Source organism: Hypoxylon fragiforme (genome assembly GCF_022984875.1).
Source record: "Hypoxylon fragiforme strain CBS 206.31 chromosome Unknown GGS25scaffold_6, whole genome shotgun sequence".
NCBI lineage: Eukaryota > Fungi > Ascomycota > Sordariomycetes > Xylariales > Hypoxylaceae > Hypoxylon > Hypoxylon fragiforme.
The window spans coordinates 2,757,761-2,781,475 of NW_026054761.1; the positions used below are offsets into that span (position 1 = coordinate 2,757,761).

The following is a 23,715-nucleotide window of genomic DNA, read 5'->3' on the forward strand; positions in this document are numbered from 1 at the left end:
ACCGAGGTTCATTCCCGTCATATTACCGCGCTATTTCTCGACGGACTGGCGGAGAATACAACTGGTTTTTGTGTACTACTGTATAACATGGTGTATAAACACAACACTGAACATACAAAAGGGATAGTTATATGCAGTTATACTCTCGGTGAGGCTTCTTGTGACTTGTTACCCAGCTTGGTGATAGTTCACCTATTACTTGATTTATGATGCTCTACTCAGCATTTTGAGGCTTAATTCTATGCCAGCATCTTATGGACTTACCCCATGATCTGCTCGACAACGTAAGTACAGTCAGTATCTTCAAACTGGATGGAATCAGATGCATATGGGCAGCAACACTGTAGATTACCTACGGATATGCTACCTACATACTATCCAAACCATCTAAGCAAGCTATGCACGAGCTGAAACTTGTTGCTATGTACATACTTCCCTTGGGCAAGTTCTATCTAGCCTTTGGCTCGAGGCCTTCCTTATTTATTTATTTGAGTTTTAAAATCATCCTATTCGTTGAGGGGGCTCGTTCGCTATTCGCCATGGCATCTTCGTGAGGCATTTCCCAATACCCAGCAATCCGATCACATTCCAAAGACCTGCAAACCTAGTGGTGAAAGTTTGGTTGCTACCCTTTTATTTACATGTACCTACCAGCAAACCGTTCCATTCGAAGATAAGAAGTTCCCATTCTCGTCCATTCATGAAACTCGCCCGGGCACGTGGGAGAGCTAGGTACGAGATCGATGCATAGAAGATATCGCAACGTAAGGAAGGTATGGAGTAGGTAGGCACCTATGCATATCGGCCAAGCTGGGACTGGTGGCGACATTACTAGCCGCCCGAAGGAATTCACAGCGCATTGTTAAATAATGGAAAGTAGGTTATATCATGCGCGAGGCGCGGACTTGAGAGTGAGGCGTGGGCCTAGAGTTGAAAGGACGACGTCGAGGTGGGTTGCGATAACTTCTAGAGTACGATGCCTACTTGTTTTTGTCTCCGATTACTCTATTTGCGACCTCCAGATCTTCAGCAATGTGCTCACGTCAGCCCCTGGATGCAAGGGGGTGCTGAAATATATTGCACTCGATTAGGTATCCTATTATGGTAGCCCAATAAGACATCTGTGCCAAAATCAAAAATTAAGATTAACTATTCCAAATTTAGAAATTAAGAACAGTGCTATGAGTACGTGAAAAGAGTGGATCGTACTTAGAAAATTCTATGGATAAGTAGATATTTCTATATACATATGTAGCCTAAATAAAAAGTACATGAGCTACCATACTATTTTGTATGGTAGGCTAAGTACTGGCAATATCCCTTTTTACTACATACCTAATAGCTTGCATGTACGATGCATTTATGATTTAAACGTGACTATTATTAATAAGCGTAAAAGGCACTGAGCTAGCCACATAGTTATTCCTTAGCCACATCTACCACATTTCGTATTAATCTAAGGTCTAGCCTCTTATGTTGAATAACTTTCTGAAACATATAGCTACATATATGCAACCAAATTCAATTGAAAGTGCATTCAATTACAAATTGATTGATATAGGTCTCGAATTGAGGCGATACGTGGTTGCAAAATTAATCAACTAAATAGGTGGCAGGCCGGACGGCACGTGATCACCCCTGGAGCCATACTACTGTAAGAGCCCTTGGCCTCTTGGAGCCAGCCGCCTGGAGGTCACGCTAAGGGGTATCACGTGATGACACACGATATATTTACCTGAATAGCCTTTGAACCAGATATCGCATCAGTATGCAACCTACATTATTCAATTCGTAATTGAATGAGCTTTTGATTGATAACGGTTGCATGTGTGTGGCTAGGTGTTTCAAAGAGTTATTTGGGTAAGATGAGCGCTGGATAGGGTTTGGCTTTAAGGGCCCTAAGGGCTCTTAGAGCCAGCATAAGGTTCTACGCTAATAAATGTCACGTGATACCCCTTAGAGCTACCAATATGTATTATACGATAGATCTACCTAAATAACTTTGCATCTAGATATTGCACCATATTGCAACCCATACTAATTAATCCAAAATTAAATACGCTTTCGAATGAACAAGGTTATATGATTATAGCTATTTATTTCAGAAAATTATCCATGTGAAATGTGATATAAGCTTATACAGCCACGTCACATGACTGCGTCACAATTCCCCTAACAGTAATATCATCAAGAAAATATTATTCAATTATCCAGTATAACTAGCTTAAGTACCGATATACATGCCTTTCTTTCTTAAAAAGTGGGACTGCATACTAAATTCAGACTAGCTCAATCATTATTTTCATTTTGGCACAGCTGTCTTATTGGGCCACCGTACTATCGTGTGCGATTCCACAACTTCGATACTGAACTATGGTCGGGCACGGAATATACTCCTCACAGTTGCTGCCTCTATAAATCTTGTAGCCTACATAGACCTTAGACATCTTCTTCTTGGCGCTTACTGTGAATGCGATGTAACCAACTAATGAATATACTCAATTCCTCCCTTCGTATTTGTGGCAAAAGCAAAAACTATCTACCTAAGCATATTGACCATCACAAACTCTCTTCTATCTCACTAATGTATCCCTTCTATACCTACCTAAGTAGTACATAGTAGATCCGTGCCTGGTTTTACTTTCAGGCCTCTTATCTCTTTCCCCCCACGCATACGAGGTATGCACCCGACTATAGCGCCTGTCCCTATTCTCGAGTTTCCCTTGGTCCACTCCACTCAAGTCTGAAGCAAGGAAAAAATGCCGCAAATACCAAGCGTGGCAACAAGACCTGCATAGTCCGAGACCTTTCTTACATACATAGTAATAATGGCCTTAAATTAATTGTTGAAGCATCATCAAGGATGAGATCGTCATTATGCTAGGTAGATAGCTGTAAGTTCTCGTCTGACATATGATCCAAATCCTGATATAATTCGAAATTCGCACGAGCTCAACTTACTTGCGAAACCTCTGTTCGAACCTTATGTACCGCCACTAGAAGGAATGAGATGGCTCCTAGCAAAGTGCTTGAGTGGCAACACTGAGCATTTGCGTTAGTAAAAAACCAGCTTCTATCCACGAAGATGGCTGGCGCCAGGATAGTGAGCAGATGTCTCTTGTCGCATAGCTGAGACTGGGCGCTATGATATCACGGGTTTGGGGAGAGGGGAGGCTTTAGAAACAACGCAACTCGGATAGGTTGCTTTCCTATTGATGTCCTCGTGGTTCTATTCATCACATTGCTCATTCCTTCCTTCAGCCTTCAATGTTGTATAGATCCTAATTCAACTTTAGTCATGAATACTTGTTCCTATTGTTATTGTACACTGAAACGGCGGAACTGCCTAGCCTTCTAATGGACGCCATTATGGATCGAGATGGACGATGAGGTATCTACAATTTGGAAATGATAGCAGCCGCGTACTCGTGAGTCTTCGCCTTTCCACCCAAGTCGCCCGTTAGCGACTTTCCTTCTGCCAGGGTATCAAATGTAGCCTTCTCGATTCTATTAGCGTAATCGGTTAATCCCATGTGCCTTAGCATCATCATCGAGCTAAGAAGTAGGGCAGTAGGGTTGGCCAGGCTCTTGCCAGCGATATCAGGGGCAGATCCGTGCACGGCTTCGAAGATGGAGCACTCGTCACCGATGTTGCCGGAGGGGGTGAGACCCAAACCACCGATAAGACCAGCGCACATATCGGAAAGAATGTCACCGTAGAGGTTAGGCATGACTAGGACCTTGTCATTGTATGGTAGAGGATCAGTGACCATCTTCAAGCAGGTGTTGTCCAGAAGTTCAGCATCAAATTCAATGCCAGGGAAGTCCTTGGAAACATCACGGGCAGTCTTGAGGAAGAGACCGTCGGACATCTTCATGATGGTAGCCTTGTGAACTACGCGAACCTTCTTGCGGCCAATCTCCTCGGCGTGCTGGAAGGCGAATCGTAGGACACGCTCACTGGCCTCGCGGGTAATAAGCTTGATGCTCTGGACTACACCATCGACCACAACGTGCTCAATACCCGAGTATTCGCCCTCGGTGTTCTCTCGGATTAGGACAGTATCGACATTGTCGTACGGTGTCTTGTAGCCAGCGATAGATCGGCAGGGTCGCAAGTTCGCAAAGAGGTTGAAGGTTCGTCGAAGAGTTAGGTTAAGAGAGACATGGCCCTTGCCAACCGGGGTCTTGTAGAGCCAGTTAGTGGCTGGTGACGCTTAAGATATATAGGTTGACCTGGTTGGCAAACTTACAGCAAGAGGACCCTTGAGGGCGACCTTGTTTCTTTGGATGCTCTCGATCGTCTCGGAAGGAATTGTTGTCTTTCCATCTACTAGTTTGGGGGTGACGTCAACGGGCTCCCAGCTAATAGGTGTCTAAGAAAGTTTAGCGCTGGGGTTGAGCTTTGAGCGAAGCCATCACACGAACCTTGGCAGCCTCGAAGATGTCCTTGACGGCTTGTGAAATTTCGGGTCCGATACCGTCACCCTCAATAATGCTGACGGGATAGCGACCCTATTATGCGATTCCAAAAATTAATATATCTCCCCTTTAATGTTCTTCGCGTTGGTTGGCATTGTATTTGAGTGATTTTCTCTAGTGGGGTTTCACATGATTTCCCAAGATTTCTTATAGCACAAGTCGCAAAGACGGATCGCAATACATACATTGGCTGCCTTGGTACCGGTGAACTTGGCAACTTTGTCGGAGTAATATCTTTGGTTCTGGTTGTGATTGTATAGTTAGCGATTGTGCCAATCAAGTTTTAACCTGCAACTCTCAGCACCAACCTGGAAGGATAGAGATGCGACGGCTCGAGGGGTTGTTGCCAAACATTGGCGCCGCAGAGGGGCGGCAACCGTTCGAATGGACAGCATTATATAGAATTTATGGGAGCGAGAATCTGTTGTTCTTTGGCCCCTAAAGGAATGAAAATGCTGGCGTAGGAAAGAGGCGGTATCGTAGGGGTTGTGTTTTGCGATAAAAAAAAAGATCTAAATTGATGAATTAAGTTCCAAGTTGTACTGAGGCTCGGGTGGTATCGGACAGGCGGCTGTTGCATCTGCAAGATCTGATAACAATCAAGCCTGCAAGCTTGAGCCGAATTCCCATGTTTCGCCAAAGATTAGCCGATATGTAGCTGGACGGTGATGTACCTGTGTACCTAGCTACTAGGTAATTTAGTGCCTCAGCCACATTTCAGCTGTACTATCCCCTTTTCCTATTAGCGTGATACACGGGCTTAGCACTCCCGAGTACGTACTACGTAGTAGATCCCTAACTTGAAGATTGGTAACTTCAATGTTGGCTTTCACTTGCGACACCTGAACTCTTCAACATATCAATTCAAATTCAATTTACCTGTCGTCAATCGAACAAATCAATGCCCACTTCACAAAAGCTTACCATGTCCCAAATCTAAGAGTGAACTAAAAACTAATAATAGAAGTGGTGGAAAACACTGGAGAACTACAACACTTAATCTACCCCGACGACATATGGAAAAGTCCTAGGAATCGGCGCATAGCTTATAGTATGCTATTAATCGTTGCCAGGAGGCATTAGAAGCAGTTATGGCCGACTTCGATAGAAATGTGCTAGAGTTCTACCAGATTTCTACGCCGTTTCCCAACCAATGGCCGACGGAGAAGGACAACAAGAGTGATGAATCGGGCAGCGAAGAAGAACAGAGGCTGCAGGCGAAGATAAACCGTAGGAAGTCGAGATACCAGGCACTCGAACGAGCAGTTAGCAACAGGGCCAGCATCGTCCAAGGTTCAGAGAAGTCGGCAAATGGAGTGAGCAACTTGGTTCAGAAAGATGAGCCAGATCCTTTGGGCTCCTCTGAGAGCGTTGTTAGAACGTTAAAACAACTAGGAGTGCCAGTTCAAGATGATATTCGGTTACGTATGTTTTGGGTTTTTAATCTATATATCCTAGAGTTATTTGTGTCTGACTAGTGTGCTTATAGGAAATCGCTTCCTCCTGTCTTCCACCAGCTTCTCGCCTGCCTTGTTCCTATCTCAGATGCATGCGACTGCTGATACCGAAACGCTACTAAACGGCCTCGATGTCTTATCCCAATCTATCGATCAAAAGTCTGCCTCCCTTAAAGTCCTAGTCGAATCTAACTTCGAGAGGTTTGTACGAGCTAAGGCAACCATCGATAATGTCTACAAAGAAATGAAATACCGAGGTGCTGACCCCCCTTCTCCACCTCGAGCTCGTGGGCATGGCCGACATGCTAGTAAAAGTAGTTTCAGGAACAGCACGGTTGGTGGAACTTCCCTTGCAACGAACCTATTAGTATCAACTCCTGTAGTCGATACCAGGAAAAAGAATGCCCTTGTTAAAGAGAGCGACTATGGAGTTCTGGGTATCAAGACGCCTCTGTTAGACGTTGCAGCCAAAGCTGAAGATGTATGGGGCCCTGCTCTTGGAGGCCGCGAGAAGGAGGAGAATCTCAAGACTGTGTCATCTTCGCTCGATCGGTACAAGGAATACATTGAGGCAAGCTCCAATATCGCTGATAGCATCAAGCGGAAAGACTACGAGGCATTAGTCGAAGAGTACGGCCGCGCCCGGAGATTTGCAGACGAAGCGCGCAAACTTGTGGAGGATTTGGGTTCCACGCCACCGAGCGAGATGGAAACGTACCAGATTCTCCTTGCGGCTCGCATGTGGTACGACGTTGAGGAACAAATCCAGCTCTTCAAACGTGATGTCTGGAGAAGGCTCACATCACTTCATAATATATCTAAAGCAGAAACAATGGTTGGCCAACAACAAGACCAGCACATGGAACTGATTAGCCTATTACTAGAAATTGGTGTAGAAGACAATCCCATCTGGGTCTGGCTCTTGAGTCGCTATGACTATCTCAAGGGCAAAATCTCCACGGCGGGTGAGCGAGCAAAGGTCGAGATCGAAGTGCTCAGACGCCGTCTAGCGAATGCCGAAAAGCCACTACCTGTGGTAATGGCTTCATATTTGCGAAACCTCAACCGACAATCGGTTGAAGGAAAACCCAATGGACTAGATTCATCCGACGTTATCGAATTGTGGGAGAAAATGCTCACATTCTTGTCAGGCCTCTTATCCGCCCAAGGGGTTTTAGGCGAGGTTTTGGAATTCTGGCAAACCGTCGAGGGGTTCATTGATGGGAATGCACAGAAATCGTTACCTACGGGTTATAACAACGAGTCCCGAGATCATCATCGTCTGTCCGTACAAGGAACTGTAGATTTGCAGAAAGGTACGATTGAGCTTGTCGATATGATTCGCACACATGTCCTCGAGTTCTTCGCAGGCGGTCCCCCGGAAGATATCTCACTTTTATTTTCTCCCTTGCCCCCGTCGCCCGGTACACCCATCTCAGCATTGACACCTCAGAACGTGAGAGACCCTCGTTTCAATTTTGACGCCAACAACCTCCCACCTCCATCTCCCAAAAGAGGTGAGGCCTGGGAAAAATTTGCTTTTTGGCCACCCACCTCCAACTCAGTGAGCGGTGTTCATTACTTATCCAAGATGCTTACATTGGTGGGCTCCGGGGCGTCAGAAATGGCAAGTGTAGGTCCCGTCAAACAAGGCGACGGGAAGCAAGTAGAATTACTTAAGGTTCTAGTTGGTGCTGCGAGAGATAGGTGTGTCAATGCATTATGTGCTGCGTGGAATAAAGATGCCGAGAACATTAAGTATGTCGAGGATTGGAAACGCACCAAGGAAATGGGGGATGTTACCCGTATGCCCGCGAGCTTTGCTGCCTTCGAAGGCGCGTTGCTATCTGGAATGCAGAAAATTCTGTACGTCCCGGAGGCGATGGCTAAGACGGGAGCTGGGGATATCATCCCTGCCCCTCCATCGAAGCTTTTACAAATGGTGAGAAATCAGTATGTTACGACGCTCTATAAAGCGCTTAGCGGAATGGTTGAAAATGCGGAGCGCGCGGTAAAGAAAGCAGACGACGAATGGACCACCGATATGGATATGTCTTTGAGATCAGGAAGCGATAGAACCTCCTTGAGTGTTGGCTCAGATACCGTCAACCCCGGCGACAGGGTGAGTTTTCCTTCGACCATTCCTTACCCCCTAAGCTGACATGTTTCATAGAACGTTCGTATGCTCTTGACACTGGGCAATCTTCATGCATTGCGCACCAAAGTAGTGCCCAATCTAAATAGCCAATTTGAAAACGCCTTCTCCGTGAAACTCACCGACGAATCCAAGACTATCAGAGATGTTCTTGGTCAGATCGATGCCAGGCTATTTCAAACATATACCAAGCCCTCGCTGGAGAGTCTACGCAAGATTATCCGTGCTGGACTTGCTGATCCTAAATGGGCTCCTCCAAAACCGACAGAAGTCAAACCATATGTCTACGAGGCTCTACTGACCCTTGTACTCGTCCACACGCAAGTCTCGACCACAGCACCGAGCATGACACACCAAGTCCTCTCGTACTTGTTGGAGCAGATCAGCCGCGAGCTCCTGGAATCCCTAAAGGCACGACCTAAGTTTGACCTAGGGGCGTTAATGCAGGCAACGCTAGATGTCGAGTTCTTCGCGCAGACACTAAGCCAGTACACGACAGAGCGAGCGTCAGGAATCCAGGGGGAGGTCTACTCCATGCTCGACTCTAAAACGGACAACCAGGCGCGGGCGCGACTACAAGATGAGCTACCCGGGATGCGCGAGGTGCTCAAGAAGCTTAGGGAGCAATCTAGGAGCGAGTTCGCGTGTTTCAAGAGACCGCGTCGACAGGGCTCGGGGCCCATACAGACCCTCGAGAGGACGTCAACGGGCTAGGCGTTCGTGCGTCCTACCCATAACGGCAACCAGAGGGTCGCGGGCGTGCTGTCCGCAGAGCGGTTCACCGCTTCCAAGCCCCCGATCCAACTCTCTGTGTTGATGGACAGCGAGGCGTATGTCCTCGAGTTCAAACTTAGGGCATGGAGGCTTGGCGATCACTTGTAAGGGGGTTATCTGGGTACCCAACTTAAGTAGGTAGGTACCTAGGTAAATAACAAAGACAGCAAGAAAAGGAGGGGAGTTAGGCACAGATGTATATGGAGTTGATGTTACCTATCCTATCCTACGTAGCATAGGTACCTAGGCTAAAAACAAAGTTAAAAGCTACGTACTGTACCTAAGGTATCCGAGATGTATGTAGTGCGAGCATGGCGAATAGGCAGACACTCAAGGCGCAATTGCGGTGTTGAATAGGAATAGGAATATGAATAGTCACTATACCAAACCTCTTGCTAATACCTACTGTACCTACTACCTACCTATGCATGCCAAAACATGGACTTTACACTTAATACCTACTCATACTCGATTGCCCATTAAGTTATTTATTACCTAGTACTGTTATGTTTGTTACATACCTTCCAAGGATAGGTAGGTAGGTACCTAATTATTACTCTTAGGTAGCAGCTGCAAATCACAAATCTGAAATCAACATCCTATCTCGAGCACCTTTCTTATTCTTGTTCTTATTCTTGTTCTCCGATTCTCATTATTAGGTAACAAAAGCTGCTTCCAAGTTCCTACTGCCATTAGTTACAGCCACCTAACCTAGGTACTTACCTAATAAGTAGCCCCAGGTTGTTGGTAGGTAACAGTAAGCTAGGTTAGCTACATACATAGTTACTAGGCTTAGAGCAGACGCCCCAAAAATCCATCCATGTATCTATCTATCTAGATTCCATTATCACCAGGCAAGCCATCATCCATGAATAATACCGGAGGTAAGTACATGAAAGAAAAAAAAACATGCCACGGTTTAGAATTAGAAGAAGAAGAAGATGATAGAAGAAACAGAAAAATATGTAGGGCAGATGAGCCACCAACGCCAATCCCATGATCTACGTCGTCACATCGTTCCTTGCTTATGAAGGGGAGAGGGGCTATTTACAGAAGAGAACAAGGAGGGTGCGATGAGGTATAGCATAGTATATTCCCACCGCCCGTCCAATTATCCATTCAAGTTTTCTGTGTGTGTATGTGTTGTATTTTGTTTGGTATTGAGTTGTGTCGCGAGACATTCATGCTCTGTTCGATGAAAAAAGTGAACCCTGATTACATATAGTTTGCAACTATTGCTTTTCTCTATCCGATTCCGTTTTCGGCAAATTCAGTCCTGGGGAACCTTTGTATCTGTGTGGTGTAGTGTGGTGTGGTGTTTGTAAGTAATAAAATTAGTCGTGGTCGTAATCATAGTCATACATATATATACCGTATGAGTTTCCATAGTCGTGAGTCGTGGCTGTTGCCGTTCTCTATCTTTATACCGAAGAACCCGTAGAATGCTGCAGGTAAAAAGAAAATGCCCGTAAAAGGCAAATGAGTCGTATAATAATCCTTCAAAATGTATTGCGTCCTACAACTGTCATTGAGTGCAAGACCAGAAGAAAATGCCTCTAGTTGAGTAGGAGGGGGGCACAGAATAGAAATTCAAGAGATCGGGAATCCGTCGGTTGAAAATTGTTGTGTTCGAGGCGCATGCGCAAATAATTAGGGGTAACACCAAGATGCTGGAAATAGCCTTGGATGGTAGGGTCATTCTCGTTGGCTATGATGGAAACATCCGGATCTTGGCTAATGGTTTGGGGGAGTATGTGTCGTATGACGAGTAGCATCTTCAGGAGTTCAGTAAGTTCCTGTCCCTGGTTCGTAAAGCTGCTCGGTGGCTTTTCCAGTGGCCAGTTTGGTCGAAGATTCTCCTCATCCCATGCCTTGAAGGCCCAAGTAGTCTTCTCCATACAATTGAGGAAGAGCATGACGGTAAGGAACATGGGGAAGCCGAGCTTCATCTTGCCATCTTGTAGGTTACGTTGAATACCGTTCAACAGGTTCTTGCTAGCAGTGGATGCCTTGCGCTCTGCGGCCGCAGTAAGCTGCATGCAAATGTTGGTATAAGCCTCACTGTCCGTTTCATCGTTGATCCAGTGGTCCTCAACATCATCTTTAGGCGACTTTGCTAGCATGGTCCATTGACGCTCTCGATCCATCATCTCAACGATGCCCCAAAGTTCTAGAGACCTCTTGAGGAGCTCGTCGTTGGTTTCATTCGCAACCATTACAGCCACCTCCAAGGTGACACGGACGTAATGAGATGGTTCACGGCGGATAAGCTCAGGAAGAGCTTGGCGCATGTAGTTCTCCACCTTGCCCGGGATATCTTCATTGTTGTTATCGAGCAAGACCACTGAGCCAGGGACATGATTACCAGGAACACCATCATCGCCTTCATTGGGAGTTCCCTGCAAGACTTGGAAGACGGCCTTGTGACCTGTTTCGGGAAAGTGAGAAACCTCAACCTCGACACCAATGTTCTCAAGTTGATGAGTTGTCTTGTAACGGTTGATCTGTTTCTGAGCCATGACCACTTGCACACCAGCTGAGTAGAGATCGATATATTCGGAAAGCTTGGTTCGAACGCATCCGGTACGCCAGACTCGAGGAGACAAAACCTTCTTACAGGTATTACAAGGGGTGCCACTGGAGCATGTCTTTCTCAGAATGCGACATCGGATGCATGCGCCTATACGACGAACTTCCTGCACTTCCTTTCGTCTACCGGAATCAAATCGCGCGCGACTATGACGTTGACGGGCACCATTGAGAACATTGGAGGTATCCATACGAAATCCGCCCCTGTTCAGTGTTGCAGCCAAGTGGTGGCCATGATCATTGACCGTTGCAGGGGCATGAATGTCTTCAGGAATGTACGTCATTCCCTCCCAAGGGGTGGCAGATTCATTGGTGACATGCATTGGCGCTGGAGTTGGCGCTGGCGGTAGTGCCGTTGCCGGTGCCGGTGCAGGTGCCGGTGTTGGTACTCGCTGCTTCTCGGGCGACGGAGGATACTCAATCATCATCTCGGTAGACTGGGGCTGGGGGGCCGCCTCGGGAATCGCCTCTTCGGTGAGGAGCTGAGGATCGAGAAGAGAAGGATTGATTCGTGCAGTCGCGGCTGCTGCAACGGAGAGCGCAGATTGGGAAGGCGATCCACCGGCAAGGTGTAGGAACTTTCGGATTTTCTCTTCAGCGCTGAGTTCGGTAGAAGCATCATGGGGCCTCTGCGATGCGTCTATTTCATTCGCATTGCTGGTTAGTGTGCATTCTCAAATCTGTAGCTTAACATATCGTTTCACTATACCTTTGCTATCTCGCTGCTGGCGATTGTCGAAGCTTAGGGGTGGATTCTCCAAAGTAAACTGCTCGTGAAGCTCAAAAGGATTTGAGCCGGCCGTGTCTCGAGTAGCAGTAGCTAAGGTGGTTTGAATGACTTCATTGGCGGGGCCTTGTGTGGTCGGTACATGATCATCGTGCTTCTCGTTCGCCTCAATTTGGCGAGAGACCTCCGCAAGTGTCTCTAGAGGAGTCCAGATTGCATTCTTATTCTGCTCGATTGAAGGGCCAGAAGAAGCAGCAGAGGCATGAAGACCTGTAGGACCTAGAAGACTTGAGGAACCATGGGAGGGACCATGGGGAGGACCGTGGACAGGGCCGGGATTGGGACTGCTATGTAAGAGACTATCATATCGATGGCGATTGGATCTACCGTTGATACCATGTAGAGCGAGACAAGCATCAAGTCTGTCGGCTTCAGAAATAGCAGGACATTTCTTAGTCAGGTGGGTGGTGAGGCTGTCGATACGACCTTTAGGAAAGTCCTCACCACAGGCCTTGCAACGATGATGATACCTGTTACTATTATCATTCAATTTAGCACCTCGCTCGAAGAACTCGAGGATGAGAGGATTGGGCTTTCGGCCCATGTTGTCGAATTGAGAATTAACGATGGCGACGTCACTGAATATGAAAGCGGGTGATAAAGCTGGCAGAATTTTGAATGCGGTGAGTTAGAATGGAAGTTTGACCGGTGTGGACAATTTAAATTACTAACATCCATTAACAAAACAAAAACTATCGGCCCGAGCGCGATCAATTTGATAAAAAAAGAATTGTGAAAAAAGCGACTAACTTAAAAGTTATGAACCCCAACCCCACTTTGTTCGATTTTCCCATCTGGTGGGGTTTATTCAAGGTTTGGAACTGTAGGTGCCTAGATACGTCCTATCGATAAATCTGGTTGCTTAGATAAACTTGAAGTTAAAGTTTTATGGAGCTACATGTAGTTAGTTATTATGTGGATACTATGTACACGCAGGTACTGCACCTTAAAAGTTGCATTATCGACAGGGGTTGGTTGTCTTTAGCGATTTGATGAATTTTGATCACATCCATCATGTATGTACCTTCCTATTTACATACATACCTACTAGTATATACATAATAGTCCAATTCACAATCATGACTGAAGTGACGATACATAACTCACCATTGATATACCTAAATGACTGGGAATTATTTTCAATGTTGAAAAATCAATGATTCATCTAAGCTGTGATAGCTTCACTACTTCCCCTGAAGAGCCATAAGGCAGCAAGCAAGTTCGGCACCCACTAGCCGCTACCTGCCCTACTAGGTAACTAGGTTAGGTAGGTAAGGTACTGTACTGTAGGTGTCCATTGCTTTTGCGATCGACCTTTTAAGGTTAGCAAGAGTTGAGATGGAAAAGGAAGAGAGAGCATTGAATGCAGAGGAAAGACTGCCAACACTGCCACTGGAACTACTTGACGAAATTCACAGTACGTTAGTATCTTTGCTTCGTATCTACTTAGTTGCTAAGCTTATATCATCAAGCCTCCTTCTTCAAGGTTATGATCGCCACCACTCCTCGACGACTCCGTGACCTAAGCCCTTTCACGATTCCATACTATGCAACTCCTTAATCATATGCAGGATTTCTTGCAATCTCGCTACTACTTACAGTTGCAAGCCGCTTCCTTTCGTTCCTCTTCGCTCCCGAGAATGCGCCAGGGTAACAGGAATGCTGGCTTGGCAACTCCTTTTTATAGGTCCAAATTTAGGTATTTTCGGGGATCCATGGAGTATCTGGGGCCCTATGCAGCCCATTATGGGCAATGAGCATGGATCACATTGAACATACATGGGCTACCTGATTTAATGTCGTCAGGGACCCAAAACATCTTACAAACAGCAATGTTTTATACGCTACACTCCATTAAAGTATCCGTTCGCTAATCTTGTTGCCTGCTCGTCGGGTGCTTCACCGTGACTAAGGTACCGAGTGTATCTACTGTCAGTGTCAGTCACTCTTTGTTCAAGTATACCTATGAACTGATTTACCTGTAAAAAAGTGGCAGCTTAATGTCCTTATTTTCTCCATGTTCCGGTATTGATATCAATTAATTTGTCGACGTCGACATACTTGGTGCCTTCCATCAAATTCAACTTCGGAACTTCGTCAAGATGCGTCTTGGCGCTGGCATGGCGTTGGGTGTGGCGCTTGCTAAAGCAAAAGAACTCCAAGAACCAGATCTGAGCCAATTTGTTTTACCATTCGTACGTGAACTAAAATCAGTACTCGCTTTGAACTGTGTAACTAATTTCTAATTGTTAATTAACAGACTGGCTCTGTCAATGGAGGTAATACATTCCCCGGCGTCACTTTGCCCTTCGGAATGGTAAAGTTGGGGCCCGACTTATATACCGGATCCGATAGTTACTCGGGTTACCAATCGACCGGGAGCTTTGCCGGCTTTAGTCTGTTGCACGAGAGCGGCACGGGTGGTGCCCCCAAATATGGAGTTGTTGCACAGCTACCAGTCCCCGGTACAATCGACAACCCATTAACGAACCACAGCGTCGGCCGAAGCCAAGATGATGAAGCGAGTCTCGGCTACTACAAGTCAAGCTTGTCCAACGGCATCACCGTCGAGTTAGGTGCAACTGGCAAGGCTGGCCTGTTCAAGTATCAGTTCGCCGAACACGAGAGCACTCCAAATGTCATCGTCGACGTCTCTCACGTTCTTCCTTCTTTCAGGGGTTTGGGTTGGGGCCAGAATTATCTTGGCGGCAACATCTCCGTGACGACAACAGACGGAGGCGTTCGTTATCAAGGGTCTGGTTCTTATGACAATGTATGTTTGCTCGGCACCCATCAGGGTTTCCATCTTCGATCATTATTAACTCCAGTTACTTAGGGCTGGAATCGCGCACCAAAGTGGACTGTCCATTTCTGTGGATACTTCGACCAGCCAGCAACATTCAAAACCTTCCTCGGCCAAAACTCATCAGGCGAAGATCTAGCAGACTACAGCGAAGCAACCACACAAGCCTCCGAGGCACGGCTGGGAGCTGTCTTTACGTTCGATAGCACCGAAGTCACCTCCAGAGTGGGAGTGTCGTTCATATCAGCCGATCAGGCCTGCGGAAATGTCGATAAAGAGATACCGGCAGGGACCTCCCTCGAGACCTTGGAGAATGATGCGAAGACAGCCTGGAACGGCCAGGTGCTATCCAAGATCACCACGACAGATACCTCCAACGCAACAAGACTGCAGCTCCTCTATTCGTCATTGTACCACATGTCGATCATCCCAACTAATAAGACGGGCGAAAACCCCCTTTGGTCATCAAGCGAGCCTTATTACGATGACATCTTTACGTTCTGGGATTTGGTTAGTTACAAATATCTTACTTCGTTTATATAACGACGACCTAATTCGATATAGTTCCGCTGTAGCACGTCTCTGATGCATATTCTGCAACCTGTGGCTTACGAAGAATTTATTCGCTCCCTCATCGATATTTGGAGACACGACGGCTACCTCCCCGATGCACGATCTTCGTTTTTTAACGGCGCGACACAGGGAGGCTCCAATGCGGATACTGTGTTGGCCGATGCTTATGTAAAGGGCGTTCGTGGTGCTGTTAACTGGGAAGATGGATTTTCAGCTATGGTTACCGATGCCGAGGTGACACCGCCGAACAATGAAGACCCGAGAGATACCACTTCCTCGACGAAGGAAGGACGAGGTGCGTTGCCAGACTGGATCGACCACGGCTATATTACGACAAAGTATGGCCGGTCCGTAAGCCGTGCCATCGAATAGTAAGCAGCTTTTCCACCCTCGGGATTGGCAAATAGCTGGGAATTATTGGGGGCTAACAAACTATAGTGCCGGAAACGACTTTGGTCTCTACCAAGTAGCCAAGGGGCTTGGAAAAGATGAGGAGGCACAAAAATACCTCAACCGGTCACGTAACTGGCGCAACCAGTGGAACCCGGAGATGGAGGCGTTGGGCTTTACGGGTTTCCTCGGCCCTATTGACGAGGACGGCAAATTCATAGACCAAGACCCGCTCGACTGTGGCGGTTGCTACTGGAAAGACGACTACTACGAGGGCCTCCCGTTCGAGTACTCGTTCAATGCGCACCACGATATCGATAAGCTAATCGAGCTCTCTGGTGGCACGGACAAGTTCGTTGCACGTCTCGAGAAGCTTTTTGAGGGTGGCGTAAGTGACGGGAACTCCCAATTCAACCACACCCTCTTCAATCCGGGCAACGAGCCCAGCTTCACATCTCCGTACCTATTCAATTACGTCGGCCGCCAGGACTTGACCGTCAAGCACAGCCGTTACGTGGCCAACAGCTTCTACGCCCCGACCCCTCGCGGGCTCCCCGGAAACTCGGACGCCGGCGCCATGGAGTCGTGGCTGCTGTGGTCTATGATTGGTCTGTACCCCATGACGGGCCAGACCACGTTCCTGATCGGCTCGCCCTGGTTCACGAACCTGGTCGTCAACCTCGGCGGCACCAAGAAGCTCGTCATCACCACCACGGGCGGCGGCAGCGACTCGTACTATGTCCAGTCGCTCAGGCTCAACGGGCAAGTCTGGGACAAGGCGTGGGTCACCTGGGAGGATGTGTTTGCCAACGGGGGCAAGCTAGACTTTGTGCTAGGCCCCGAACCTGCGGACTGGGCTACTGGAGCTGCGCCGCCGAGTCCTGCGACTGAGGGATCGTAAGTTGGGTATATACGTTGACCGGTTGGTAGGTAAGGCGGATGGTATGGATATATATGTCTATCGGCCTACCTACCTCCCTGAAAAGAAAATAATAGGTACTTGAATAGAAAGATTTGAATGCAGATACGAAGGAGGTTTTGATTCATGTATCTTACTTGGATTGGGATTCGGTGTATATGATAGTACGGGATATATATGCCCAGTATATATCTGAAAGAAATATAATGTTTTGTACCTAAAACTTGGACATGATGAAACTCGTATGAAAGCGTTGGTTTCGAGAGGGGGGGGATTATGGTTTATGAAGTGTCTAAACACAAGCCTTGAAACTGGAAGTGTTGGTTTACATACGCGTATGTATGATGTGAAGCAAAACCCCCCTTCCTTTTAAATGAACTGAAGTTCTGAGCTCTAGGCCATAAACTACTTACTGTGATAGTTCATGATACTTGTACATAGTATTTACGGCTGGATCCTTAGTGATGTGTATGTGTTTGAAGATACCAGAATTCGTGGAGCTGCACAAGTAGGCTGGAGCGTTACATCTTTCGCGGCCCCGGATTGTGGTCCTGGGATGATGATGGTGAGAATACCTAGTAGCAAAGTGACGATATTTTGCATTGCATTGCGCAGGCATATTTACGGCATTATCGAGGCATGTGTTTTGCTCTACGTGCTTATGTGAATAGCTTCCTTTTTGCGCTCGCTGTTGTTGTTATTTCGGGGCATAATTATCGCGATGCCTCACTGTGCACTGGTTTGAAGTAGTCGAAGTACAATTGTGCATTAAATCAATTAATGCATGTGGTTTATGTAAGGCCACTATGTAAATATCACATGACTGTATCTAACTTGATTGGTGGGCTTTTCAGTAGGTGCGGGCCTACTTCGGGTATTCCTAAGTTTTTGGGCCGGAGGTAGGGTTATATATTATAATTGCATTCAAACCTTCGCCTTCGGGCATTTGGTCAATTTGAAACGATACAGAGAAGATTAGCATGGCCCCTGCACTAAGGATGACACGCTCAATCAAAGAGAAGCAAACAATTTTTTTGCACTTTTATTTCGTTTTACACTACATTCAACTTCAATAATTATCTACGTTCAATTATATTTCTGGTAATTACAGTCTTCTATTTATTCTCCCGTTTTTTCTAATTCAATCCGATGCCTGGTTGTCGAGATATGCGCTGAAAAATGATCCGAAAAATGTGGCATTTTGCACAAGCCTGAGTTGAACCCTCCGCCTCTGCTAGACCCGCCTTTCAAGCCACACAGCCAACAATAGTGAGCCACAGACTGCAGGCTACACAGTACTATGTACAGGCTACAGGTCCATCATCTTCCTCACCTTCCTTTCTACTCCATCTTCAAACTCCTGCACACCACCTTGAAGTAATGCCATTTGACCCGCCCGAAGCCGATACACTAATCTCCTCTTCTGCAAATCTGTCGCGTCACCTTCGCCCTCATCCTCATCTTCACTATCATCATCGTCGTCTAACCCTTCCACAACACCACGCATAAACCATCGATCGTGGCTCACTATTACAACCGTGCCCTCCCAATCTCGCAGTGCTTGTCGCAGTGCGGCTACAGTCTCGTAATCGAGATGTGTAGTCGCCTCATCAAGAACAAGGCAGTGCGGCCTCTGCCATAATATCCGTGCCAGTTCCAACCTTACGAGCTGTCCGCCGGATAACTTGCGAACGGGGACATCGGATGCGATGCGCCCTGGAAGCCCCAGCATAGCCAGCATTCCGCGAATCTCGCCCTCGTCTAGCTGTGAGCCTACTTCTCGTGTTAGGAGCCCTAGAGCTGCAAGTTCAGGGTCTGCGACGCCTATCTGTTGTAACGCCTCGACAGCATGCTGCGAATAGTATCCGAGTTTGAGGCGGGGGTGCTTCGTCATGGTGCCGGACGTCGGCATAGTCTCTTCGACGAGCAGCTTGATCAGGGTAGACTTGCCACTCCCGTTTAGACCCAGGATCCCGATTCTATCGCCCATACTAAGTGACAAGGTTACATCCCGGAGCACCGGCGGCGTCTTAACTCCCCTCCCGTACCGAAACGTGACCTTCTCCAGCGATATCAGAGCCCCCGGGAACCGCAAATCAGACGGCTCGGGCAGCGCGAAGCTGACAGGCTTTAGGTCACCGTCGTCCTGCGGCACGTCGATCCCAGCGCGGCTGGAAAGGTGATAGCCGACGAGGTCGCGGTTGAGCTTGAAGCGGCCGCCGCGGGCGCTGACCTGCAGGCCCATGCGGTCGTCGAGCTTCTTCTGCCGCGACTTGGCCTGCCGCACGCGGTTCTGGTCATCCCGCGCCTTGCCCTCGCGCAGGCTGCGCTGGATCGTCTGCTGCATGTGCGCGCGCTGCTTGTCCTGCGCCTCCTGCATCTTGGTCAGGTACGCCTTCTTCTCCGCGCGCGACGACGAGTACGTCCGCAGGTCCCCGTGGAAGTACTCGAGGCCCTTGTCCTTGAGGATGAGCAGGTCCGTGCAAAGGGAGATGAAGTCGCGGTCGTGCGACACGAGGATGAGCGTCGGCGCGTCAGCAGACCCGGCCACCGTGGCGGTGAGGTACCGCTGCAGCCAGATGATGCCAAGAAGATCGAGGAAGTTGGTCGGCTCGTCGAGGATCAGGATGTCTGTCTCCTGCAGCAGCGCTGTCGCTAGCGCTGTTCGCATCTTCCAGCCCCCTGATAAGCTCGATACGGATTGCGCCATGCGAGATTCTGTGAAGCCGAGACCTGTGAGTATTTTCTTTGCCTTGGACTCCGTTTCTGCTAGCTTGGATGGCTCGACGTGGAGCTGGAGGTCCGCGAGTAAGTCTGCTGCATCGTTTGTCTCTTTTGCTAGTGTCTCAGGTGATGTATCCTCGTTTATATGCTCGTGCCTACAGCTTATGTTAGGGCTACTTAGGTATTTGACCATCTACCTAGAATATGAAAAAAAAGGGGAAATAAAATGAAAAGGTAGGCAATAATGATCTTACTGCTCCTGGAACTCAGCCACTCTCTTCTCCATCGCTTTCAACGCTTTCCTCGCCTGCATTCCCCGAGCACCGCTACGAAGTCTCGCATCCTTGTCCTTGAGAAACAGCTCTTTTTGCAGACGCTCGTGGTGTACATTTCTCAGCGCCCTCGGCGCGTCTAAGGGGTCGCTGCTCTCGATGCCCCGGGATAAGACTGTATGTTTGTGGCTTGATTAACTACTGGTCTTTCAATTTTTGGAAAGGGGGAGGGGGGTTGGCTGACCTTCTATCTCCCGCTGCAGCTCCTGCTTAGCGGTAGCTCGCTCGATGACTTCTTCCAACACTGGCCTGCTGCTGCTTTCACTTTTACTACTCGGGGTGGAAGACGAAATTGAGCCTTCGTCGGTAGTATTGGCGTCCCCTACTATGTCCGTCTGCTGGAGGATCACGACACGCGTTTCTTCCGGTATCCCTGGGATCAGCTTCTCGGCTATTGCTTTCAGCAGCGCTGTGGATATGTCAATATAATGTCTTGGTGAGCTATGTTTCCTTTTTGACTACGGTCGTTTGGGAGGGGGGATGATGAAAAAGGAACCGCGAAAGGAGAGGAGGAAAAGAAAGGGAAAGGGAAAGGAAAGGTGAACTCACTCGACTTCCCAGTGCCGTTCCGCCCGATCAACGCATACCGCTGGCCGGCTTTCAACCGCAGCTTGGCGTTGCTGAGGATCTCGATGCCGGCGCTCTTGGTTTTTCCCTTGCCTTTGGTGCTGCTGGTTTGGGGTCCGGGGGAGGTTATGGTGATGTTGAGGCCTTCGATGTCTAGCTGTGTTTTTGGAAAAATCGGTTAGGAACGTATAGCTATAAGGTGTATGCGAATAGATGATGGTCGTGATAGTATGTATGCAATGAGTAGGTATACCTCGCGATAGTTGGGAGTCCCGATATTGAAACGGGTCTGCTTGGATGTGCAGAGGATGGTGGTAGCACTCTCTGCTTCCATGGACGTCATGTTGACGGTGCCTGACTGGAATGCAACTATATATTCGAGTACCTACCTATATGCTGAGACACCTACAATGAAAGGGATGATTTATTTATTAATTAATGTTAAGAATCATGAAGGTATTATAAGTATTCAAGAAAAGTTTACTGGTATATTGACCGTAGAGATATGTATGTATACCTAGTCAGAGCCGGATGTAAGAGGTAGATATATGAGTTTTATTCACAGCTCGACTCTCAATGCTCTCTGTAATCGATCTGTTACCTATATAGAACTGTATCGACCGAGGTTCTTTCTTATTATAGATGTCTAGATTCTTAATCGGACTACATATCATATAGATCGCTCTTCAGCGATATGTGGGTGTGTAGCACGCATGCATGTATATAGATCTAAGCACGAGACGGCGTCAGAAAAAACATCGTTAGCTGCCGTCGTAGCGCGGATGATTCATTCTGGTTCATTTGTGCGTACAACGCTTGTGATTGGTCCGTTTGGGGAAAGACTAGGTACCGGCGGCTTTGTGTTTAACATTGAAGCTCGTGATATGTAGGTGCTAGGTACACATGTAGATACATAGTACCTATATAGTATTAGCAGGGACGTTATTCATCTGTGGATAGGTTACAGGTAGATATATATCAAAATGAGTAGCTTGGAGACGCGCCTTTCATACATAGGTGCATGCATAGGTAGGTTAGGTTAGGTTAGGTTACTTGCCTCGATGTAAGTAATGAGATATATAACCGATGGCGCTGAAAATCGTCATTACCTACCTAACCTAGGTAGTTATGTATGTGACTAGATGAAGAACAATAAGCCAAGTAGCAATCAAACCCGTAAAAATCAAGCACCTATCCCCCCAACACCGAGCGATCAACCAAAACCAACAGCCGCGCCTCCTTCTCCTTCGCAACCGTCATGGTGCCATCCCGGGGTAATTCCACAATCGCACCATCGACACACACCTTCCTCCACCTCGCGTCCTCCTCCCGCGTCGTCACCTTGACTACCTCGGCCTCTTCATATCCCACCCCTTCTTCTTTCTCCCCTTCTTCTCCTTTCTTCCCCCACCTCATCCCAACATGCCTCCCCCCATCATACGCCGCTATCATAACCCGCATCGTCGTCTCCCCGTCCACCGCACCAAAATGCACGAGCCTCAGCTTCCCGTCGAGCGGCTTGCTCGCCGGGGAGATGGTGAAGGTCTTTTCGAGGTTCGAGAGCATCGTCGCGAGGATGTAGGCGTGGTGGGTGCGGGGGAGAGTTTGCGATGATGAGAGGGAAGGGGGAGAGGAGGAGGAGGGAAGGGAAGGGGAATGGGATGGGGATGGGGGGGACACCTCGACAACGGCGCGGTACGCGTGGCTCGTCTTCAGCAGCTCCTGCGCCACCATCCCGAACCGTTTGGCGCCGTGCTTCCGGTACGCGGGCGTGTCGCTCTCCCAGACTAGCTGGCTGTGGAACCCGTAGCTGGCTACGACGGCGCCGTAGAGGGTTTTTACTGCTACCGCCTCTGCATCATCATCGTTTTCGTTATAAGTAATCATCCTTGCCCCCTCCGAAAACTCGGCACGGAAACTCGGCAGCGGCGCGGCGACACCCCGGAACAGCGTCCGCAGGCTCTGCACAAGCGTCGATGGCGGCAGCGCTGCTGTTCCTGCTGTTGGTAGGCCACCCAAGGCGGAGGCGGTGGCTGTTGCGGTTGGGACGGTTGGGACGACGGATTTATGGAGGGAGTTGAACAGTGCGTTCCCCGTGCCGAGCGGGAGTATCGCAAGCAACGGCAGCGCGTCGGAATTCGCTACGGTTGAAGTAGGTGTTATGCCGTTCAGCAGCTCCACGATGCCGCCGTCGCCGCTGAGAAGGACCACGGTATGCCGGACCTTATCCCCCCCATCGCGGCTAAGATCCCGGGCGAAATCACGGATACTATCAGCGCCGTGTGTCTTTACAAGGCGGTAGATACCCGGTTTCGCCTCATCGCCATCGCTTGCCGCAGCAGGGGTGATACCCCGACTTTCCAACAGGGGGCGGAGCACGGCGTCGTAGAAGTCCGCCGCGAGACCGGTGCCGGAGGCCGTCGACGCTACTACGTGGACACGGCGCGTGGGACCGTTTTGCAGGTGCTCCGGCACTATTGCTGCTACCCCGACCTCGAATTCGTCGAGGAGGGGTTGTGGGACATTTGTCAGTTGGGTGCGTGAGAGCTGGAATGATGTTGACGGGGGCCCTTGCTCCCCATTGCTGTTGGTGGTGGTGGTGGTGTGTTCCCGGAGACTAAAAACTTCGTAGACAACATTGGATTCATTATTGGCAGTTGCTCGTTGTGGTTGTGGTTGTTTGGAGATGAATATCACCTCTTCTGGCTTGATGGAGCTGATGTCTTCTTGTCCGGTGTCGGCGGAGATACCGCCGGAGCTATTATTATTATTCACGGACATTGCTCCGTACCTACTACAGTAATAGCTGTAGGTGAGTTACATTGGTAGGTCGCTCGACTGTAAACCTGTCTCGATTATATCATATCCAAGCATTCACCGGGCTCGACAAAGCTATTGCCTGTAATTTAACTGCAAGTAACACATAGGTAGGTAATATGTATATCGGGGTAAGATAGAGAAACCGGCCTAGGTTAGTAGGTTACTAACTTAGCAGCTGCCCAGGTAAATAGCTTGATTCTGCAAGACCCTGCTTAATAATCAAGAGCGGGTCCCATACGGATAGCAGGGAGTATACGATTACGGAAAGGTGCCTCTGTGGCGTTGGGGTTCCGACTCTGATCAGTACTTGACCTAGTAGTAGGTAGGTAGGCTTCTAATACTC

General features: G+C 48.2%; 6 protein-coding genes across 6 annotated transcripts; 2 read left to right on the forward strand and 4 right to left on the reverse strand.

Moving 5' to 3' along the window:
- Positions 1-3,395: 3,395 nt before the first annotated feature.
- Positions 3,396-4,877, reverse strand: GGS25DRAFT_523112 (uncharacterized protein; the record flags this gene model as incomplete). Its single annotated transcript, XM_049264368.1, has 5 exons — positions 3,396-4,187; positions 4,254-4,376; positions 4,429-4,515; positions 4,668-4,724; positions 4,791-4,877. The coding sequence occupies 5 exons, from the start codon at positions 4,875-4,877 to the stop codon at positions 3,396-3,398; spliced, it is 1,146 nt and encodes a 381-aa protein (XP_049115989.1).
- A 431-nt stretch (positions 4,878-5,308) lies between these two features.
- On the forward strand, positions 5,309-9,312 carry GGS25DRAFT_496694 (exocyst complex component Sec5-domain-containing protein). Its single transcript, XM_049261544.1, has 3 exons — positions 5,309-5,907; positions 5,972-8,061; positions 8,113-9,312. The coding sequence occupies exons 1-3, from the start codon at positions 5,574-5,576 to the stop codon at positions 8,806-8,808; spliced, it is 3,120 nt and encodes a 1,039-aa protein (XP_049115990.1). The 5' UTR covers positions 5,309-5,573; the 3' UTR covers positions 8,809-9,312.
- An 833-nt stretch (positions 9,313-10,145) lies between these two features.
- Positions 10,146-13,010, reverse strand: GGS25DRAFT_342121 (uncharacterized protein). Its single transcript, XM_049257969.1, has 2 exons — positions 12,167-13,010; positions 10,146-12,097 (listed from the first exon to the last, which is right to left on the reverse strand). The coding sequence occupies exons 1-2, from the start codon at positions 12,786-12,788 to the stop codon at positions 10,425-10,427; spliced, it is 2,295 nt and encodes a 764-aa protein (XP_049115991.1). The 5' UTR covers positions 12,789-13,010; the 3' UTR covers positions 10,146-10,424.
- Positions 13,011-14,144: 1,134 nt separating this feature from the next.
- GGS25DRAFT_342152 (glycoside hydrolase family 92 protein) lies at positions 14,145-17,132 on the forward strand. Its single transcript, XM_049257970.1, has 6 exons — positions 14,145-14,175; positions 14,235-14,439; positions 14,505-15,017; positions 15,081-15,557; positions 15,612-15,991; positions 16,059-17,132. The coding sequence occupies exons 2-6, from the start codon at positions 14,347-14,349 to the stop codon at positions 16,909-16,911; spliced, it is 2,316 nt and encodes a 771-aa protein (XP_049115992.1). The 5' UTR covers positions 14,145-14,175; positions 14,235-14,346; the 3' UTR covers positions 16,912-17,132.
- A 738-nt stretch (positions 17,133-17,870) lies between these two features.
- Positions 17,871-20,102, reverse strand: GGS25DRAFT_496712 (P-loop containing nucleoside triphosphate hydrolase protein). Its single transcript, XM_049261545.1, has 2 exons — positions 19,908-20,102; positions 17,871-19,808 (listed from the first exon to the last, which is right to left on the reverse strand). The coding sequence occupies exons 1-2, from the start codon at positions 19,964-19,966 to the stop codon at positions 18,239-18,241; spliced, it is 1,629 nt and encodes a 542-aa protein (XP_049115993.1). The 5' UTR covers positions 19,967-20,102; the 3' UTR covers positions 17,871-18,238.
- A 1,278-nt stretch (positions 20,103-21,380) lies between these two features.
- GGS25DRAFT_342231 (ATP-NAD kinase-like domain-containing protein) lies at positions 21,381-23,601 on the reverse strand. The gene is made up of 2 exons (XM_049257972.1): positions 21,610-23,601; positions 21,381-21,472 (listed from the first exon to the last, which is right to left on the reverse strand). Exon 1 carries the CDS (start codon positions 23,331-23,333, stop codon positions 21,744-21,746), a length of 1,590 nt encoding a protein of 529 aa, XP_049115994.1. The 5' UTR covers positions 23,334-23,601; the 3' UTR covers positions 21,381-21,472; positions 21,610-21,743.
- Between the last annotated feature and the right edge of the window lie 114 nt (positions 23,602-23,715).

Bases quoted from the DNA above. Each gene is read 5' to 3' on its own strand.
- GGS25DRAFT_342121 (XM_049257969.1), bottom strand. From the start codon at position 12,788: ATGGGCCGAAAGCCCAATCCTCTCATCCTCGAGTTCTTCGAGCGAGGT. The intron at 12,098-12,166 runs GTATAGTGAAAC...CGAATGAAATAG, and splicing joins CCAGCAGCGAGATAGCAAAG to ACGCATCGCAGAGGCCCCAT.
- GGS25DRAFT_496694 (XM_049261544.1), top strand. From the start codon at position 5,574: ATGGCCGACTTCGATAGAAATGTGCTAGAGTTCTACCAGATTTCTACG. The intron at 5,908-5,971 runs GTATGTTTTGGG...GTGTGCTTATAG, and splicing joins TCAAGATGATATTCGGTTAC to GAAATCGCTTCCTCCTGTCT. The intron at 8,062-8,112 runs GTGAGTTTTCCT...CATGTTTCATAG, and splicing joins CCGTCAACCCCGGCGACAGG to AACGTTCGTATGCTCTTGAC.
- GGS25DRAFT_342231 (XM_049257972.1), bottom strand. From the start codon at position 23,333: ATGTCCGTGAATAATAATAATAGCTCCGGCGGTATCTCCGCCGACACC.
- GGS25DRAFT_496712 (XM_049261545.1), bottom strand. From the start codon at position 19,966: ATGCAGGCGAGGAAAGCGTTGAAAGCGATGGAGAAGAGAGTGGCTGAG. The intron at 19,809-19,907 runs GTAAGATCATTA...CATAAGCTGTAG, and splicing joins GTGGCTGAGTTCCAGGAGCA to GCACGAGCATATAAACGAGG.
- GGS25DRAFT_342152 (XM_049257970.1), top strand. From the start codon at position 14,347: ATGCGTCTTGGCGCTGGCATGGCGTTGGGTGTGGCGCTTGCTAAAGCA. The intron at 14,440-14,504 runs GTACGTGAACTA...GTTAATTAACAG, and splicing joins GCCAATTTGTTTTACCATTC to ACTGGCTCTGTCAATGGAGG. The intron at 15,018-15,080 runs GTATGTTTGCTC...CCAGTTACTTAG, and splicing joins GGTCTGGTTCTTATGACAAT to GGCTGGAATCGCGCACCAAA.